The sequence below is a fragment of the Anolis carolinensis genome, chromosome 2 (genome assembly GCF_035594765.1).
Source record: "Anolis carolinensis isolate JA03-04 chromosome 2, rAnoCar3.1.pri, whole genome shotgun sequence".
Classification (NCBI taxonomy): domain Eukaryota; kingdom Metazoa; phylum Chordata; class Lepidosauria; order Squamata; family Dactyloidae; genus Anolis; species Anolis carolinensis.
The window spans coordinates 205,259,772-205,280,658 of record NC_085842.1 but is presented as its reverse complement, the minus strand read 5'-3'; the positions used below and the strand labels follow the sequence as shown (position 1 = coordinate 205,280,658).

Genomic DNA, 20,887 nt, shown 5'->3' with positions numbered 1-20,887 from the left:
AACTAGCTACAAAGTGACTGCAATGTCCAATATCTGACATATATTTCTGATTCTGTTCCTTATATCATCATAAGAAACTGGAGCTTCAGTGGATGTAAAAATGTTTGTTTGTCTCTTCCAGATCTGATGTTGCCTGGACCCTGGAGAACCCTCCAGCAAGACCGCACATTGATGGATCCTCCCGTGGCATGTCTTCTTCTGGAAACAGCCAGAAAGGCTCAAACATGACAGCCAGGATAGCTGCCAGAGTGGAAGGAGGTTGCCATAACAATGGCAGCATATTTTGCACAATTCTGTGATGTATGTGCATTTCAAATGGCCTATTTTAACTCAGAGACAGAGCTGGAAACTTTCTAATGCCTATTCATTCCATAAACAAAGCATACATATTGGGATAATTTTTGACTTCCTTGTACAAGGGTATAGGGAGCCAGTGTGGTGCAGTGGTTTGATTGTTTGACTATTACTCTGGAGACCAGGATTTGAACCTCCGCTCAGCTACGAAACTCACTGGGTGACCTTGGGCAAGCCATACCCGCTCAGACTCAGAGGAAGGCCGAGGCTTCTGAATAACTCTTGCCAAGAAACCTCTTGCCGGAGGTTGGACATGACTTGAAGGCACATAAAAACAACGTACAAGAGCCCCTATCTTTGGAGGGCTTGTGGGCACATTTGGAATGTCAGCGGAAGCCATGGGTGACCTCATCTCTTCATAGAATGCTGACCTAGATCCTTCAAATTCCTAAACCGAAGACTAGGGTGGGGGCGGGGGGGGGGGGGGAAGAAAAAATGACTTGACTGAGAAACTTAGAACAAGGAAGAATCTAAATCTAAAAATACCTCTTTCAGCGCCTGTTTCAGAGGAAACAAATGGATGATCCTCAAGAGTACAGTCTCAAATGCCAAACTACCTAGTTGTCTCACAAAGCCCAACAGAACAGCAGTTGAACAGAAGGCAAAATTAGTGATTTTCAGAGAGCCTTCCCCAGATACACACCGTACAGAACCCCAGGGAAAACACACATAGCAGATAAACATGCAAGCTTTCCTACCCATGCTGTTCCATCCCAGCCGTGCTTCTGTTGCGTCTTCAGGACCATGATGCCCTCAGTTCCTTCTGGCCTATTGTTTATCTTTGAAATTAACAGTAAGAGGGGAGCTCTTGGAATTTCTGATTATCCTTGCCAGATATCTTTGGAAACCCTTCCAATTGTTTAAAGAGAGCATTCTCTATTTTGGATTGATTATCCTTTTTAAGTTTGTGATGTTGCAACTGCTGGGCCATGGTATCGGGAAACCTCTGATTATTAACCAGGAAGGATGAGCCATTTTCCTTCTCCCAGTTTTCAATATTTGTCTTCAGCTCCTCTTCCAACTTTAACGATTGTTTTTGAATCTTTGATCGTTCCTTTTCATCTCTGGGTAAGTTACCCCCTCTGTTTAGAAGTCTGCTGGGGTCTGATTTTTTCTCCAGTTCAACAAATCTTTCTAAGATAGCTTCCCATTTATGAACATTTTCAAACAGAGATTTGTTTTTCTCATAAACAGCTCTAATTTTTACAAGTCCTTCATCGTGCAGACTCCACAACTCTTCTGAATAATTGTCATTATAAAATGGTTGAAATGTAGCTCTCTGTTCATCAGAAACAGAAATAGCATTTGTTCCAGTAAGTATGAACCTCTTCTCTGACTTTCAAAATAATTTCTTTGAGGTGTTCTTTCTTCTGTTTTTCCAAGACCAGTAGCTCCTCTTCCCACATCTTGATGGCTTTTGAAGCATTTGCTTGTTGTTCTTAGGAATTCGTCACACTTCTTCTTTGGCCACTGGAGTCTGTTTCGGAGAAGTTGTACCTTGTTCATTAGAACAGCCCTAGAAGCAGTCAGGCATTCCTTTTTGATCTGCAACTGATGAAGAAGTATACACATATCTTCAAGGTACTTTTTGAAGAAATTAATATTAATTATATTAATTAATTAATATAATTAATCTTCCTTCTTAAAGTGGGTGCTACCCTCCCCATATAATGAAAATGAATGCCAATTTATATCAGTTAGTAGGTTACCTGAGGTTTGTGGCAAAAGAAAAAAAAATACTTTTTTCAAAAGAATGGCAAAAGAGTAATGTAAGGCAGACATAAGCCAGAGTTCAGTCATCAATCACAATACATCGATTCTTCAGTAAAGCAAACTGATACACCTGGGATTCTTCAAGCTGTGAAATTGTCACAGAAACATATAGTGTATCTTGTACAGTGGATAAGGTTTCTTGCAAGAACACTCAGAAATGACAAGTGGTGTCAAAGCAGGATAATGTTGCCCTTTGACATAATTTACAAAATCCAAGAAAACGGGAACTCCTAGAGAACTAATTAGTGGTTTAACAGGGACTGCTCAAAATCCGGTAGTTTTATGCAGTGCCTTTGAAATTATCTAAACATACCTATTTTTGAGGCATTTCAGTAGCAAAGGGTATTTTTTAAAAAACAACATCACAATCTACATAAAGGGCGGGTTGCCTCTTTAACATGGGTCCAATCAGCTTAATAAGATCGATATTGGTACTTCAGCTGCAGACATAAGTGGGAGAAAATGGAAAATTGTGACTTGAAAATTGTATTATAGTTTCTGCAGCCTTTTATGAAACTCTGGGTAAAAATATTGCTATAAATATCGCTCTGGTCAAAGCGGCTCTGGGATACTGATACTCCATAATCTTTACCAAAGAGATGGGGAACATTTGTCCCTCCACTTGGTTCAGACCACAACTCCAGCAATTCATTACTGTTGGTCACAATGAAGGGGACAGATGGGATTTGTAGTCCAAAGCATTGGAAGGAATTCTTCCATTTCTGCTTTAGCGGTTACAGGCCATGCAGTAATGCAAAAGCTGAAGCATTTACCATTATTTAGGAAATTATTTTCAAGGAAAATGTTTGTCCGCGGTGCAACTGTGAAAAGCACAAAAACTTTGTTGGGGGAGCTGTGGCAACAATACAAGAGGCGATGGGTCAAGTATTCCAGTGCTTAGTGGTAATGAAAGGGTTTAATTCATGGAAGAGTCTCAAACACTCTTTAGACAATGGATGTTGAATTTGCCTACAGCAACGGAGAACTTGTTTCCTTTACTCTCATGTTCGCAAACTTGTTTCCTGATCTGTATCCAGGACCATTAAATACACCTACTGTCTGTTCCTATTTTGGCTAGATTGAGACCTAAAGTAAACTGCACTGGAGCTATGTAATGGGGACACCCAGTGGAATGGTCATTTTTTGCAAAGGTGATAATTTGTGATGCCCAATAGCAGAAGCTCGCTCTCTGTCTCCCAGCTCACTTCATTCACCATGCCAATCCAGTGGATTCCCTGCAGCTCATTTTAGGGAGTACCTGCAGGACACAATATGCTGGCAGTTTAAAGATTTGGAATAAAGTTGAGCGGGATTCCCCGATCACTGCTTCCCTCCCTTACAAATGTCCCCATGGACATTACTGACAACTTTAAAAAACTTTTTAAAGGCTGGATTATAATCTGTTCCCATGTTTTTAAAGGAATTTTAAAACATTCCATGTAGCCTTTTGCTGAGAAAACCTGTATATTGAAAAATAAAGTGCTATATTTTAAAATGCGATATATTTCTTAACTGGATATTTTGCCAGGATGTTATGGATGCCATGTGAACAGCTGCAGAGGATCCCATGTCCCTTCTGTAAGGAGGTAGAGGGGCAAAAAATTAAGTAGATTTAGCCTGTCATGTTGTATGACTATTTGGATGTGAGAGGAAAAACTGTCTTAATCACTGCATGAGTACCATAACTCTAGTCTGTTCCAAAGTCTAGAAAAGTTAGCTTTTTGGACAACTTCAAGAATCCTAGAACTAGTATGGCAGTATCAGCGGGGAGATTTCAAAGGTAGACCCATATAGAGCGTGTTGCAGTAATCCAAACAGGATGTAACCAATGCATGTACTACCGTAGCCAAGTCTTGACTTTTCCAGGAACGATCATAGCTGGCATACCAGTTTTAACTGAGCAAAGGCAATCCTGGTTACCACCGCCACCTGGGCTTCCAGGTTTAGGGCATTTATTCATCAGTACAATTAATGCAAGCTATATGTGGGGGAATGAGATCATTATATAGCGATACTGAATTGAGACAACGGGAAGTAACATTTGTAGTTGTTTTAATACATTAATCCACCCTTAAGAGATATCCTTAACATCTCTTGGTGGTTAGTCCCAACCACTGGAGGGAAGCAAAGTTCCTCACTCTGTGGGAGAAAGGAAAACATCCAATTGTTCCATTGTGTTCATTGGGGTCCAGACCAACCCAAGAAGTTAGGCCACACAACTCTTGACTACAAAAAGTTAAAATAATTTTTTAAAAGGTCAACATCAGTTGGGAAAAAGAAAAACTAGGCGATGGCAAGAATCACCAATGCTTTCCTTGAAAAAAATGGTGCAACATGGAGAAGTCTTCAAATACTTGAGAAGCCGTCTAGTGCATCTTGCGTGTCCGCCGGCCTGCCGTCACCTTGTACACAGGTAAGGGCAAAGAGAGAATTCCAAGTCTGTGCTCATCTAGTCCAGAGAGGCTTTTGCTTTTGGTCAATTTCAGCCTCATCGCTTTGGCAATATCAACAATCCTGTCACAGACAAAAATATATATATACAATCAGTTATGCTAACATTTATGCCTATCAGTCTATTCTTCATCACAAGCTTTGCCCTTTGCTCTCATAAAATCATTTAAAAATGTATATTAGTAATTAATAGCTCCTTGGAAATAGCCTATATTTTTATTGATGTGATGTAATGTGCTTTGTTATTACATCTGGCATCTTTCTGAATAAACATTTGTGCCTATAACTTAGTATTCCACAGTACTGGTAGGTTTAGGTAAAGGTTTTCCCCTGACATTAAGTCTAGTCGTGTCTGACTCTGGGAGTTTGTGCTCATCTCCATTTCTAAGCCGAAGAGCCAGTATTGTCCGTAGACACCTTCAAGGTCATGTGGCCTCTGTGATTGCATGGAATGCCATTACCTTCCCACCGGAGCGGTACCTATTGATCTACTCACATTTGCATCTTTCCCAAATCCAACATGTTTTAATTTTAATCAACACTTTTAAGGACACGTTGAAAACTAAGAAAGGGCACAAAGTGAGTGCTACTTCTGGCTTCTCTGTTGTCACTTTCCTTTGAAATTGGAGAGCTTGATCAGAGGAACAAGCCCTTTCTGCATATTCTTTCATCAGATAATTCGGTTTTGGGTTTTTTAAAAATCTAATTTGGAGACTTCTCCCATTCTATAGGAACACCAGAACTCTAATAACGTCATTGGGTCTCTTTTACAGTACCATTAGATTTTAAGCCGCCTTATTATTATTATTATTATTATTATTATTATTACTACTACTACTACTACTACTACTAATACTACTGCAGGGTAGCCCATACTTCTTGCAAAGGCTCCAGTGCACCATTGCTGATAGGCTGTTGTGTTATAATCATTGAGTTAAAATGTAATTTTAGTGTGTTGTCTAATTATTACAGTGGCTCCCCAGATGTTTTGGTCTTGAACTCCCAGAAATCCTAACAGCTGGTAAACTGGCTGGGATTTCTGGGAGTTGTAGACCAAAACATCTGGGGACCCACAGGTCGAGAACCACTGATAGAGAATAATAATAATAAAAGGCCTAAGATCTAATGGTAATGGTGTGTGCAGAGAGTTTGCGTATAGTCCTGAACTTGAATGGAAAGTCTCCAAAGACAGAGGAGACTTTTCTCTTAACGTATGTTACCACAATACAAAAAAAGTACCACCTAATGCAAGCTGAAATAAGTAGTCGGATTTTTATAAGAAGGATTTTCATCAAATTATTAGTGTATTTCACTTCTTAGTGTACGTTTCCAATAAGGTGGAAATGGAAGCCTTCAAGCTTTAGAAGGAACTCTACTAGGGTCAGATTAATTAAGGGGTTAATACAGAAATAGATTATGAGGACAGTCAAGGAATTTATTCTCACCTGTTATCCCGCAATTTCAGATCCCGCTGTAAGATTGTCAAGTCTGTTTCAAAGTCGTTAATATGTAAAGCAAGGGCAATGACATATGCTGCTATTTTAACTTTCATGGAAGCAGAAATTTGATTCTGTAGCCTAAAAGACAAGAAAAAATGTTAGAAGCTATACATCCAGTCCAACCCCATTCTGCCATGCAGGTAAAGCACAATCAAAGCATCCCTCTGTTTAAAAACCTTCAAGAGAGGAGACTCCACCATATTCCCAGACAGCTATTCCACTGTCAAACAGGTCTTACTGTTGGGAAGTTCTTCCTAATGTTTAGGTAGAATCTAGAATAGGAAAGGACAACTTCTGGTTCCCTGGAAATGTTTAGACTGATACCAATAATCCTTTACAAACAGTTGGGAACATCGAAAGAGTTTTCCCACTTTAATCTAGAAATAGAAAACACTAAATGGTTACATTTCTTACATTACTGTAAATAATAATGTTTATTGAGTAGTTCTTCCCATGTTCTAGGGATAAATATAAGTACCCAAAAAGAATCATTTAATAAATGTATTGCCAATAAAGATGGCAATTTTCACCCATTATTTAAGTCATTTTCCCGTGAAACCCTCCATTTCTGCCTGGGCTGGCTGATGAAAACAAAGCAACCCAAAATCCTGATTTAGAAATTTTGCAACATTTGAAATCAATATAACAAGTTTTACCTGCCATTGCTATAGGTCAGAGCTGTGAAAGTTTTCACAATCTTGTTGCTGATGATGCCTGGACAGTCGGGGCTAAAGCCATCTAAAACAGGAAATATTTTAGGTTAGTTTCCCACAAACACTTGGACCCAAACACTAGTGCAAAACCTGCAAAAAGATATGGAAAGAGTGTTGGACTTTACTTTTTATTACAGTAGCTGAAGATTAATATTTCCAGGGGTAATATTAAGAGAGCCCCAAAACTAAATTACATTACTTTGGTGCTGAGACACACTTTCCCCCTATACAAACAACTCTAAAAACAGGATTGTCTGTCTTGTCAGTGTATAAACAGCACTGGATGTTTGACACATATGTATGTTCTGTGATCTGGCCTGAGTCCCCTTCAGGGTGAGAAGAGCAGAATATAAATACTGTAAATAAAATAAATAATAAATACGGTAGATGGTATCTTAGAATTAGTGAAATACAATACTTGTTAACTCTCTATGGTTTGGTTTGTATGTTCTGGCAATATGTCGTGAACTTAATCTATGAGCCACAAACCAGGGAGACAAATCCAACCAGCCAAATAAGAATGCTGGAAAAAAAAGGGGAGTTGGAGAAAACAAGTTTTCTTTCCCTTTCTTGGTCTTTAAATTTAGCTAAGATGTTAATACTTTCAGGGGAACTCTTTCTCAAAACCTCAGTGTGAGGATCCTTTTCATCAGAAAAAAATAACTAATTTTTAGAAGTACACTATAAGGTCAATTATGTCTAGTTGTAATGATGTCAAGAAAAACCTTTATTGGGTTATCTTAGGATCAATATAAGTCTGAAAGACCTTGAAGGCATTTGAATTGCCATCTTTTAAAAGCAATATAAACATTTGTTATACTTGCACTCCATTTCAAAATAGATATTCATATCCTTTGCATTAATTCAATTTTTAAAAAATACACTCTTAACACTATAAGGCAGAGTTTGCCCAACATTTCATGTTGAATGACATGTTGAACGACATACTTTTTTACATGCATCATTTTGCAACACAATAATTTAGTTTTACTGATCATATGTTGGCAAGGGGTGAAGGGAATTGAAAGGTCAGCAAGTACAGTCTTGCTTATCCAACATAAACGGGCCGGCAGAATGTTGGATAAGCGAAAATGTTGGATAATAAGGAGGGATTAAGGAAAAGCCTATTAAACATCAAATTAAGTTATGATTTTACAAATTAAGCACCAAAACATTGTATTTGACAACAAACTGACAGAAAAAGGAGTTCAATACACAGTGACGTTATGTAGTAATTACTGTATTTATGAATTTTATCACCAAAACATCGCAATGTATTGAAAACATTGACTACAAAACATTAAATAGTAAAAGGTAGACTGTGTTGGATAATACAGAATGCTGGATAAACGGAAGTTGGATAAGCGAGACTCTACTGTATGGGAAGGTCATATGCTCCCAACCACTATCACACACATTTTTTAAAATCGTGTCAGAAGCGACTTGAGAACATACTGCAGGTCACTTCTGGTGTGAGAGAATTGGCTGTAGACAGAAAGGCTTGCTAGATGACAACCGGACATGTTACTAGGAGGCTTCTCTCATGTCCCTGCAAACTAGAGCTGACACATGGGAGCTCACCCCATCTCACGGATTCGAACCCAACCTTCAGGTCAGCAGTTCAGCTGGCACAAGGGTTTAGCCCATTGTGCCACCATGGTTCCTGATCAGACACATGTAAGTCCACAGGATGAACAGAACACTAGTGAGTGAACTGACTGAGTATGCCTTATCCGAAAGGCTGAGGACCAGAAGTCGTTTGGATTTTGGAATACTTGCATTTGCCTATATGTACATAATGAGATATCTTGGAGATGGGACCCAAGCCTAAACATGAAATCCATTTATGTTTCCGATATATCTTATACATATAGCCTGAGGGTAATTTTATAAACAATTAATATTAATTCTGTGTGGGAAAGAATGTTCCTGGGCACACTGAACTATCAAAAAACAAGAATGTCACTATATTAGCCATTAATGTGATCAATTTTGGATCTTGGAATTCCATACAAAGGAGGCTCAACCTGTATTGATCAGATATCTTAAAGCAGAGCTTTGCAAACATTTAATGCTGCCAATGCACCTTTTTTAGACATGCATTGTTTTGCAACACAGTAATTTAATTTTAGTAGCAAACCAGAGATTAAACCAATTCCTTATAAGAGATATAGACACATACATAAACTGTAATAACAAAATGTATGTGGACACAACATATATCATGAAAACCTTTCATTTGTATTTTTTTAAATATATGATTTATTTCTTATTTCATATAGACGAAGTGGATTCTCATTATGTTCACATGACACACCTCCACACTGCAGCCAACACAGGAATGTGCTGGGACACACATTTTGGGAAGCTCTGTTGCAAAGCATATGTAAAAAAAGGCAATAAGAAAAAGTAGCATTTTGCCAACTGCCAGTCAATGAAAACAGTCTGTAAACAACACTACCAAGCTTGAGACCTAGAGAGGTTTTATATTTCCTGTAGTCACTGGGATGAGGTAAGCTCCTCAAAGTATCAAAAGCAAGTGATTACAGGCTAACTGAATACGTCTTTCAGGTGGCAGTTTACATGATCCTGGATCGAAAGCAAAGACAAAAACAACCCTTACTTTTCTTTTTCACCATTCGTTGTGAGCTCAGCTTGACAAGAGCATCTAGGAACCAGAGACACCGGGCTTTGTGGTCACGCTTCTTCTCATCCATAGGCATGGACTTAAGTTCATTCAGAACAAAGAAGCAGTAGCTAAACAAGACAGATAAGACAGTCATTAGGCCTAAAGTGATCTCTGAAGACTTGTTCATATGGCATAAATCATTGACTGATGGGTGGAGTGATCAAGGGACATAACAACAACAACAACAACACTTTATTTATAACCCACCCTCTCTTCCCAAAGGGACTCAGGGTGGTTTCCAAAGTATAACAAAAATGGCAAACATTCAATGCCAAAAACAGGCAAACAACAATCAAGACGAAACATGAAATAAAATACACTCAATATAACTTATTAGCAACCAAAAATCAACTGAGGATAAACTAAATAACAAAGGTGAGTCAGTTCCTGTTTTGCTCATAGCTAGCAAGAGTCACCTTGGCAGTTAAACAAGAGGCATCAAACTTGTGGCCTTCCAGATGTTTTGGCCTCCAACTCCCAGAAGCCCTAGCCAGCTTGCCCAATGACCAGGAATTCTGGGAGCTAAAGTCCAAAACACCTGATGGGCCACAAGTTTGACACCACTGAGTTAAAACCTTGGTTTCAAATAATGCACGTATTTGTGGTTCCCGCAACACATTTAGCGCACTCACCTTTTCTCTTCTGTCATTTTAACGATATCTTTCGTGGTGATGTTCATGAATGCAGCAGCTGGAGCCTGGAGTGCCTCATATTCAGCAGGTGAAATAACTGAAGGTATGTTAGGAATAAAAACATTATCAACTTTCAACGTTTTTCTTCCTGGTTGACAAAGGCTTTATTCCTTGTCTTCCTTGGGTAGAAAATCACAAGGCAGGCAAAAATCAGGTATCATTAAATGTGATAGATTGGCAGAGAGGCCAGGGCTTACCACCTTTTGAGAGCACCTAGAGCCTTTGACTTCAATTAGACCTGCACAAAACATTCTACTGGCCAAAGGTCTCACATTAATTTGTGGAGAAATTAATTTCTCCATGCAAGCAAGAAAATGCCTTTAGCAAATCGTACTTATCTAAATCCATGAGAAACAGGGTCAAATGCACTGATAATGCTTTTTTAGTCCTTCTGTTTCCTAGCCAGAGCAATGCAGATCATATAGGCTAATTCCAATATTTCATAAGCTTGGAGCCTTTTCAATCAGAATCTAGTCCTTGTTCCTGAAATACCTGTTTTCAGCTAAGGCATGCCATCAAGGGCCCCTCCACAAAGCCATATAACCCAGAATATCAAGGCAGAAAATCCCACAAAATCTGCTTTGAACTGGGATATCTGAGTCCACATTGCCATATATTCCAGTTCAAAGCAGATATTTTAGGATTTTCTGCCTTGATATTTTGGGTTATATGGCTGTGTGGAAGCGCCTTAAGACAGAAGATCCAGGAGGTAGAATATTAGTTTGTATAATGGCTGGGTAATTTAGCTAGATTTAGAAAGTCATGCTTTCCAAAAGACAACACACATTTAGGAAAGAAGAGATTTGTTTCAGATATGCAATCACTGCCAATAACCATGATGATAGTACATATTATGAAACAAAGGGAGGGGACTCCCTGGTAGATAGCTTTTGAGGGAACTAAGCAGATCTTGCGCCTTTTAACTTGACACAACCCGCCCCCCATTAGGTAAGCAAAAACACAACTGGAAGAAACAAAATTGGTTTTTTTCCTCCAGAAATCAGCCAATTTTCAACTTCAGAAGTGCATACATCTTTAGTCAATATACCTGTCTGCTATGCTTTCATCTCAGAATCCTAACACAGCTGCATGAATCTATTCTATATTCACCACTAACCTTCTCCTTTGTTTCACCTACTCTGTTAAATTGAAACCCATTCTTATTCTTTGACATTAAGTTCCGGGCACACAAAAATAAAATAACATTTATTTTGCTTATAAAAGATACTGTCCTCAAACTTGTAGACATCTTCCACTTTCTCTGCATCTTCATGGAATGGAGGAAGGGCCAAGGAGGTATCTGATTTCGTACTTTCTGCTGCATCATTGACCACAGCTAGGAAAACAAATGGAAAATAACTTGTGAGAAGGGAAAGAATATGGTTAGTTATTAGAGCTTATGATTATTTATTTGATGGATTTAAGACTATAAGTTATCTATCCAAGTGCCTTTCCTCACATGGCTTCATATAATAACTAGGACCAATTAAAACACAACAAAAATCAAATATAAATCCTATCAGCATATAAACTGATCTGAATACGCATTCCCAGTGTGGAATACATCTCACCAGATTAAAACAGTGGATGTAGTCGTTAATGAGACATGCCGCATTACCATGGGGTTTCTACAACCTACACCACTGGAGAAATTATATTGTTTAGCCAGTATTGCACCACCTGACATCTGCCAGGAAGTAGCAGCTAGCAATGAAAGGACCAAAGCATTGACATCTCCGGCCCATCCTCTGTTCGGATATGAGCCAGCATGCCAATGCCTTAAAACAAGAAAGAGCTTCCTAAGATCTAAAGAGATACTCGCAGGAATACCTCAGCAAGTGAGAGTCCAAAAGTGGCAGGTTAAAACCCAGAACATCAATCAGTGGCTGATACCAGATGAGAAACTCTCCTGGACACACAGAAGACTGGGTGACTTGGAAGGCGCTGAACAGATTGTGCTCTGGTACCATGAGATGCAGAGCCAATCTTAAGAAATGGGACTACAAAGTGAAGTTCACATCATGCAAGTGTGAAGAGCAAACCACAGACCATTTACTACAATGCAGGCTGAGCCCTGCCACATGGACAATGGAGGACCTTTTTATAGCTACACCAGATGCACTGAAAGTGGCCAGCTTCAAAGGAAATTTAATATACAGTAGAGTCTCACTTATCCAAGCCTCGCTTATCCAAGCTTCTGGATTATCCAAGGCATTTTTGTAGTCAATGTTTTCAATATATCATGATATTTTGGTGCTAAATTCGTAAATACAGTAATTACAACATAACATTACTGCTTATTGAACTACTTTTTCTGTCAAATTTGTTGTATAACATGATGTTTTGGTGCTTAATTTGTAAAACCATAACCTAATTTGATGTTTAATAGGTTTTTCCTTAATCCCTCCTTATTATTCAAGATATTTGCTTATCCAAGCTTCTGCTGGCCCGTTTAGCTTGGATAAGTGAGACTCTACTGTAATGCCAAGTTTTTTTTAACTTTGTCTGTTTTTATACATTATAACTGTATTCTCAATTCACTTCTGAGATGATGAATAAATAAATCAACATATAAAACAGTGGTTCTCAACCCGTGGGTCCCCAGGTGTTTTGGTCTACAACTCCTAGAAATCCCAGCCAGTTTACCAGCTGTTAGGATTTCTGGGAGTTGGAGGCCAAAACTTCTGAGGACCCACAGGTTAAGAACCACTGATATAAAATAATACCAAAAGAGGAAATGGCTATAAAATGAAGGCAAAGATTCAAGAGCTGATTGGAAGAAAGCAGTATTTCGGGATTTTCCTAAAAACTGAGAGAGAGAATATCGCCTATGTATCTCCTTGTCCCAAAGTGATGGTGTTAAACATCAAATAGTGGGACATCAGCAGCCACTCTGTCCCCATTATATCCAGAAAGGGCATCCTAGCCCTATGGGGGATGCTTTCCTGCTATCCACTAAGTCAGATGGTGGCCCACTCAATATCGGGAAGACTACAACTCACATCATCCTTCACAAACCCCTTTACTGCTTAAGGCTAATGGGAGTTGCAGCCCAACCACCTCTGGAGGGCCACAAGTTATGTTAATTATACAAACTTCAGACCTTTCTACACTGCCATATAATCCAGATTATCAAAGTAGATAATCCACATTATCTGCTTTGAACTGGATTATATGAGTCTAAACCACCATATAATCCAGTTCAAAACAGATAATCTGGATTTTAATGGCAGTGTAGAAGGGGACAGAGAGAGGTAACAAGAAATTAGCATGCAAAGCCCCCATCAGCAATTTACATGTGGTAGGATGTAAAAAATATATATACTGTTTATCTACACTTGACCAAGGCAAAGCGAGGAGAGCAAACCAAGGAACAAAGTATATTCAGGACTTGACCAGCTCTTGAAGTACCAGCTATTAAGTCTCATGTTCTCAATGCTGGGAATGCAAGTAGGGAAAAAAGAGCATTGAGGGAGGATTTCATGTTCCCCAAGGTTAAGATTCTGTGAGCTCCTAAATGGTCCCAAAGTGGACTTTCTTCCCTGACCTGCCTTTATTACCTCGATGTAAAGCTGGGCCTTAACCATAGTAACATCTGGAAGCTCTAAGCAACATTTTGACCAGGTAATCATTAGGAGTGTGGTCATGCACTGCATAAGGTTAGGTCACAACGGACCTAACCCTCCAGCCCATCATTGGATTACAGTGGTAACTGGCATTACGGATTTACAGCAGTGTCAGGTGGAAACTGAAACAGCTTGGGATGCAGAAGGAGCAGACAAAGAAGGCAGGATAATGTGTGACACTGACATTAAAAAAATAGATTTCATGATTACAGTCTCAAGTATCTCTTAGAGCACTGATTCTTAAACTTTGGGTCCGGACTCCCTTAGCTCAATGTTGGGGTCACAAAAAATTTGGCAACAGTAAAAGATTTCTGAACATCACCCATTTACACAAAGCTTTCTGAACATCACCCATTTACACTATAAACATGCAGTGTTTATAGTGGACTCTGCAGAAAATGCTTCAGTTGTACTCTACAAAAAAAAGGATCATCAGCCTGTTTAGCAAGCCTTGCAAATGCTGCTCTATTATCAATAAATGTTTCATTTTTATACCTATTTTATATATCTATAAACCTGGGGCCACATAAAAATTTATTTGGCAGAAAAGGGGCGCAACTAGAAAAAGTTTTAAAAGCTCTGTTTTAGTACTTGCAAAAGGATGAGGTCACAGAAAAAGAGGAAACGAAAATGGTGAAGGGGCCAAATGGAAGGGAAACATATGGAAGCAAACAAGTAGGACAGATTTACCTCACTGAGAAAACTGAGGAGTTTTCAGTATTACGTTGCTCTTTTTACAACTTTTACAGTTCTGGATAGTTCAGAACACCCAACGGCAACCTGATTTTCCAATGTATTGATATATTCAGATTCAAGCATGTTACAAACAGCCTGCTTCCACAGAAAGCGAAAAGCAAAATGTTTTTTTTTTTTTTAAATTAAGAAAGGCTTGTGGGACTTATTAGACAAGCATGCTGTTCTGCACCTGCTGTTCTCACAGATCTCCTTTCTTACCATCCGTGCCCTTTGTCTCGATAACATCTTCTGCTGCTTTGATCACTGCCATATTCAGCACCTCCTTGCCAACTGCATTCATCCTCCGAGAATTCAGAGCTCTCTTTTGTTTGGAGGTTCCAAAGGCTTCGATGCAGAGATCAACCTGCCAAAGTATCAAGAGCTTTTCAAGAAACTGCTGCAGTAGGCCAAAAGGCTGCCTGCACATGGATGCATTCCTTTTTGAGGTAAAACAAAAATAAGGGGAGTAATAATAAAGAACACAAGGGACCAATAATATAAACCTACTGACGTTCTTAGAAGATTTCCAAGTATCAGTTAGCGAAACAAATCACAAATTCTATTCCCTGTTCCATTCGACTCATCTGCTAACAGTTAACTAATTTTTTCACAACATTGTTCAATCAACCAGAGATATTGTCAACAAATCACATTAGGAATTAAAAGAGTAATTGATGAGAATGCAGTGTTCATAACACTGACCTCCAGTGGGATATATTGCTAAGATCAATATTAAAATTCTGCTGCTATAATATAAGGATGTCGACTAAGGATTTTGTAGCTGAGTTATGGGTCACTGTAAATCCCCTCTCAGATTTACAGTTCAAACTGATATCAATACATAACAACCAAAGCATCAGCTAATGCAATTTTACAGCAATAATTGCCTAACAGTTGTTTTCAAAGTTGTACCTTCTCTCTGTAGGACTTATTCAAATATTCTGATAGGTCGTCATCTTCTACATTATCTAATAAAAAAGAAGAAGAGAATACAATAATCCCTAAAACAATCTTATTTATTTATGACCCAAATGAGAGTTCATATAACAAGATAAGCAATGAAAATGTTAGCCCTCTTATCTGGCTTAACCATAGGCTCTCTTTATTATACTGACAACGAAATTCTGTGAACATTTTACTCTTTCTTTCCAAAAATGCATATCACTATATCCTGGAACAATTACCATTTCTGATGGTAAGTTTGGGGACTGCATTTCAAAAATATTTTTCTGTAGCTTAACATAAAAATCTCTGAGAATGTTAGCATGTCAGGGAAGTTAGCACAGGATACTTTACATATTTACAATCACCCATTTCTCATCTGCATTTGGAAAAGTCATTATTTTAGAAAAATTGAGCCATATGCATTGGTTAAGCTGGTCCTTAGGATAAATATTAGAGGGGGGGAAACCAAACACAGTGGTGTAGGTGGAGATTATGTACTGCAGTAATTGTATTCTCCTCTATAATGAAGAGCTGTAGTATCAGCATACAATAAGGATCCCTCCAAAATGTATCACTTCAGAGATCACACGCCTCCATATCAAGAACAATGTGCATTTAGAAACCTAGGATATGAGAGAGAAAGACTCCAGAATAGCCTTCTCCCGACAGGCAATAATTTTATCTCCTGGAAGGTTTTATCAATACGAAAGAGGGAAATTCAACCACATCAGAGAGTGTGAGAGAAAATCCAAGCACTACATTTATGACATTATGCTGATCATGTACCAAGCCAACAATTCTGCCATAGTAAATGAAGAAACACCATTTATTTATTTATTTTATATACCGCTCTTCTCCCCCAGGGGGACCCGACTAACCCACCTGAAACCAATGGCTGCATATTGAATAACTCTGCATTGTAGACTTCCAGTTGTCCAGAATCCTTGTCTAACACACCAACATAGTATCTAATCGGAGAGAAAGTTCAAACTGAAAATAAGTCCTTTTCAAATGCTATTGAGAACCTAGGTTAGTTTCTCTTTTGCTAGTTTAGTTAATTAGCAGTCTATTGTTTTGCCATTGGTGGCATTGATGGCTGATCTTATTTTAAGACATTTGTGGTTGTTATTGTAATGGCTTTATATTATTTTAGGTCATGCAGTAATGGATATTACGATTCACATGGTAGTTTCAACTTTTTTTCATGTCAGGAGCGACTTGAGAATGTTGCCCAGGGGATACTTGGCTGTTTTTGATGTTTTTACCATCTTTGTGGGAGGCTTCTCTCATGTCCCCACATGGAGCTGGAGCTAATAGAGGGAGCTCATCCGCGCTCTCCCTGGGTTGGATTCGATTCAGCAACCTTCAGGTCAGCAACCCAAACTTGAAGCCACCAGTCCTTCCAGCACAAAGGTTTAACCCACTGCACCACCGGGGCTCCAACTAAGAATTGCCCATAAGCCCCCTTTTTTGGGAAAAATAGGCAAGCTAGAGTTATGGGTTCTTGAGCCTCTATCACCAGCAAATGTGGAGGGTTGACAATAGTTATTTTAAACTGTTCCCTATGAATCCAGTTAAGGTTATAAACAATTGTCCTAACACAAAACGTGAACAGCTATAACACAAACTATTGAAGATAGATTTGTAGCACTCTGTGATATCATGCTCAAACACGGTTGCACTACAGGCCTGGAAAAACCTCTGACCACCACACCACGCAAGAGTCCAGGAATATATTCAAACAATTTATTGTAAAACACATAAAAAGCATATAAAAAAGCAGGAATAAGAAAAGCAGATATATAATCCAAAAAGGTTTAGCAACAGGTGATAACTAAACAATAATCCAATTGTCTCATAAAGTTCCAAAGGATCAGCCAGCAATCCCAGGTACAGCATAAGTCCACAAGCAAGAAGGTATAACTAGTAAAAACTTGAAGAGAAATACATGAACAGGAACATAGAAAACTTCCAGTATATTAAAATCCAAAACCAAGGTTTGACTTGAATCAAGAACAAGAGAACTCAGGCTTAGCTTCTCACTCTAACACAGCATTGCCTGAACTGCCCTTAAAGGAAACAACTTGTTGTTTAATAGGCACTCATGAAGAAATTATGTCTCCTGTGAATTTTCTCCCCAACTTTCCCACGTAATCTCTCAGCCCGGCATACTCTATTTTCGGCTCCGATTTGTAAACTGAGACTTTTGTTGATCTCCGTAGCTACAGGTGGTTTCTCCTGTGAAACCTCCTTATAACTCAGCTCTTCACTCAATTTCTTTTCTTCTATTGATACTTCTATTGACTCCTCAGCCTAGCCTTGAGGCCAGTTTTCTCACAAAGAGAAACATCATTTCCCAGACCCGAATGCCCATCACTTTGTGCCACAGGAAAGCCCACAATCCTCTCTAATTCCTCAGTTAAACCATTAGCCTCTGGCTGATTTACAACAAACACCTGCTTTCATAGCCCACTTGCCTTTAAGAAATACTTTCTCATTTGTTTCCATACGGCACATAACTCTCTCTCTTTAACTCCACAGAAAAATAGCTATCCCAAATCAATTCCTGATTGTAAGTTTAGGATTAGCTTTAATGCAGATATTCTAATTAAAGTAAACATGAGATTACATCTATTTCTGATGTACAAACAGACATATCTATATATTATACCTGCATAGAGTATTGCACTTCAGGGCTCCTGCACCAAAATTATTTCCTACATAAGAAAGCCTCTCTGTTTCTGCATTCTAAAAAAGAAAAAGAAAAAGATTAATGATTGTTTTGCGATAAAAATAAGTTTTAAAACTAAAGTAAATACTCCAAAGGCTCAAGGTTTTTTTTCCACCACAAAATGGGAATTCACTAGCTTCTTTTTAAAGTACCCTGAAATAAAGTGGGATCTTTGGGTCAAACAGCCACACGATGTCTTTCTATTTCTCTTCTTCTCCTTTTCTCTCTGCAGTTGATGAAAAACATATAAGGAAATAATACAATGGGAATTGTATGTCTATACATGCTATTTCTTTTAATTCATTTTCCAGACATGGAGAGTGAATAAGCAAATTTCTTTTTTAAAATGTTCCCAGATTCCATGATGGGCACACTTTCTGTGTCTTTAAGATAAGCATCAGGAAGAGGAAGAACATCCTGTCATCAGAATATATAACAGGTAAGGCCATATCTGTGAATCTTAAATATGCCATTGAGTTCTTAAAAGTGAAGGCTACAATCTAGTTGGCATAAATATCACTGACCACTGTTTCTTATCTCTGAAGAGACATGGACAAAATTGCTCTGTAACAAAACTTCAAAATCTGCTGATAAAATCATTTGAGCTTTGTGTAATTCTCTCATAAGTTTAGTAAATGAAAACAGGAGGGATAGCCAAGTAAATAAGCAAATAAATACATTTCCCGTTCACCAGTTATCAGTCAATTAACAAGGCAAGCTTGCTCTATTCCAAATGTACTAACCAAAGTTACTTTCTGCTTCTTTCTTGGGTTTGTGGTGTCTTTATTTCTGTACAGGTTGAAAGCCATATTTTCAGAACTCTTCAGTTTGCCATTTGTGAACTGAACTGTGTGCAAGAGAGAAAATTAAGATAAGAAAAATTGTTACACCAAGCATTTTAGCCTATATAAATGCTTTGTCATGCTTAAACCTTTTGATGGCATCTATGTACAAGAATGAATGCAGTTTGATGCCCCTTTAATTGCCTTGGCTCAATGTTATGGAGTTGTGGTTTGGTGAGGCCCCAGCACTTTTTGGCAGAGAAGGCTGAAAACCTTGCAAAACTACAATGCTCAGGATTCCACACCACTGAGCATGGCAGTTAAAAGTGATGCTGAACTATTGGACTATTGGATTATGACCTGTGAGGATCACAACCTAATGGGTATTATAACCTGTTAGGTTAATAATCTATTGGTTTCAGAGTTTCAGAGGTGTTCCTTTAGTTTATTGGGTAAAGGAATATCACTAGGCACATAAATATCTTGTTTCTATTTGATGGTCTCAGCAAACAAAAACTCAAATAGACTTTTAAAAAATAATGTGTTTGTTTTATTCATAACTTCATACATTTAAATATACAGGTAAATCTCTTGTCAGTTTAAAATTTAAAACGTTTCAGTTTGTATTTTTAACTTATAGTCTTTATCAGTCTTTTCAAAACTATACTACTGTACAGCTCTCTTTCATAACAATCTACTCCCAAGGGACTCAAGCCTAACTCCTAACACAGGCTTCTGTACTCAAACAGACTCAAGCCTCAACTGTCTTCTAACTCCTAACACACAGGTTTCTGTACTCAAACAGACTCAAGCCTCAACTGTCATTCCTCAACTGTCATAAACAGCATTCTAAACAGTCACTGAACCAGTCACATGGTTTGCAGTCCCTCCCACTGCTTCAAGTACATAGAGTTAAGAAAACTGCAAACCAAAGAAGACATACACTTCAGAAAATAAACCGACACATTATAAAACAGACAAAACATTAAATAGAGGAGGCTTGGGAAGGTTGCTATTTCAAAAATGAACTGCATTAATTCCACAATGTAATGCATCCTTAAATGGACTGAAATCAAGTGGGGCTAAGTGTCAGCCAATACCAAAGAACACCCGATAAAGAGTATCTTTTTATACCTCAGGGTTATATTAAACCACGTTTTAGAGCTCCCTTGTAGAGCTAACTTTCATTTCCTCACTTGTCCATTTTAATCTGTCTTAAACTGGCTTCAATCTTGGAACATATATGTGGAGCTTCTTTCCAAAAGGTACCAAATCCATCTGAACGAATTGTACAGGAATAATACAAAATAAAGTTTTGATGATATGCATTCTTTTTGCTACAGTATTAAAAATGTTGTTTGCCAAGTCCTGTCCTGAAGTGATTTTATAAGTTTTGATAAGTCTTGAGCTGTACATAATAGTCTGTTCCTAGACAACAATGTGTTGCCAACTATAACTCATTTTCCCCCAATTTTGGGGGGGGGGGGAGGAGAGATATCTGGCACTTTTTAGAGAGAAAAAAAATGACATCTACTGAACTTTCTCATGGTGCATCTACAGGCATGGGCAAACTTTTGTCCTCCAGGTGTTTTGGACTTCAATTCTCGCAATTCCTAACAGTCAGTGTTTGGGAGTTGAAGTCCAAAACACCTGGAGAGCCAAAGTTTGCCCATGCCTGATCTACAGTACAGTAGAATGAATGCAGCTTGGCACTTTTTGAACTGTCATGGCTCAATACTATGGGATCCTGGAAGCTGTAGTTTGTGGAGGCCCCAGCACTGTTGGACAGAGAAGGCTAAGTACAGACCTTGTCAAGCTACAACTCTCATGATCCCATAGCATTGAGCCATGTCAGCTAAAGTGGTGACAGGCTGCACCCCAGGCCCAGAGATCAGGG

The 20,887-nt window shown here is 38.5% G+C and overlaps 2 protein-coding genes across 2 annotated transcripts in view; one reads left to right on the top strand and one right to left on the bottom strand.

Moving 5' to 3' along the window:
• fbxo10 (F-box protein 10) overlaps positions 1 to 3,627 on the top strand; it is a 41,644-nt gene extending 38,017 nt beyond the window's left edge. Inside the window, exon 11 of the mRNA XM_003223342.4 lies at positions 122 to 3,627. Coding sequence (XP_003223390.1) covers positions 122 to 299 — 178 coding nt within the window. The 3' untranslated portion in view covers positions 300 to 3,627. The remainder of the gene's footprint in view (positions 1 to 121) is intronic.
• Positions 3,628 to 4,162: 535 nt separating this feature from the next.
• Positions 4,163 to 20,887, bottom strand: part of polr1e (RNA polymerase I subunit E) — a 17,055-nt gene continuing 330 nt past the window's right edge. Inside the window, exons 2-12 of the mRNA XM_003223326.4 lie at positions 18,952 to 19,055; positions 18,149 to 18,225; positions 16,360 to 16,445; positions 15,445 to 15,500; positions 14,752 to 14,896; positions 11,400 to 11,507; positions 10,112 to 10,208; positions 9,414 to 9,547; positions 6,734 to 6,815; positions 6,024 to 6,155; positions 4,163 to 4,641 (exon numbers count right to left, since the gene is read on the bottom strand). Of these exons, the coding sequence (XP_003223374.1) occupies positions 4,494 to 4,641; positions 6,024 to 6,155; positions 6,734 to 6,815; positions 9,414 to 9,547; positions 10,112 to 10,208; positions 11,400 to 11,507; positions 14,752 to 14,896; positions 15,445 to 15,500; positions 16,360 to 16,445; positions 18,149 to 18,225; positions 18,952 to 19,055 (1,169 nt within the window). The 3' untranslated portion in view covers positions 4,163 to 4,493. The remainder of the gene's footprint in view (positions 4,642 to 6,023; positions 6,156 to 6,733; positions 6,816 to 9,413; positions 9,548 to 10,111; positions 10,209 to 11,399; positions 11,508 to 14,751; positions 14,897 to 15,444; positions 15,501 to 16,359; positions 16,446 to 18,148; positions 18,226 to 18,951; positions 19,056 to 20,887) is intronic.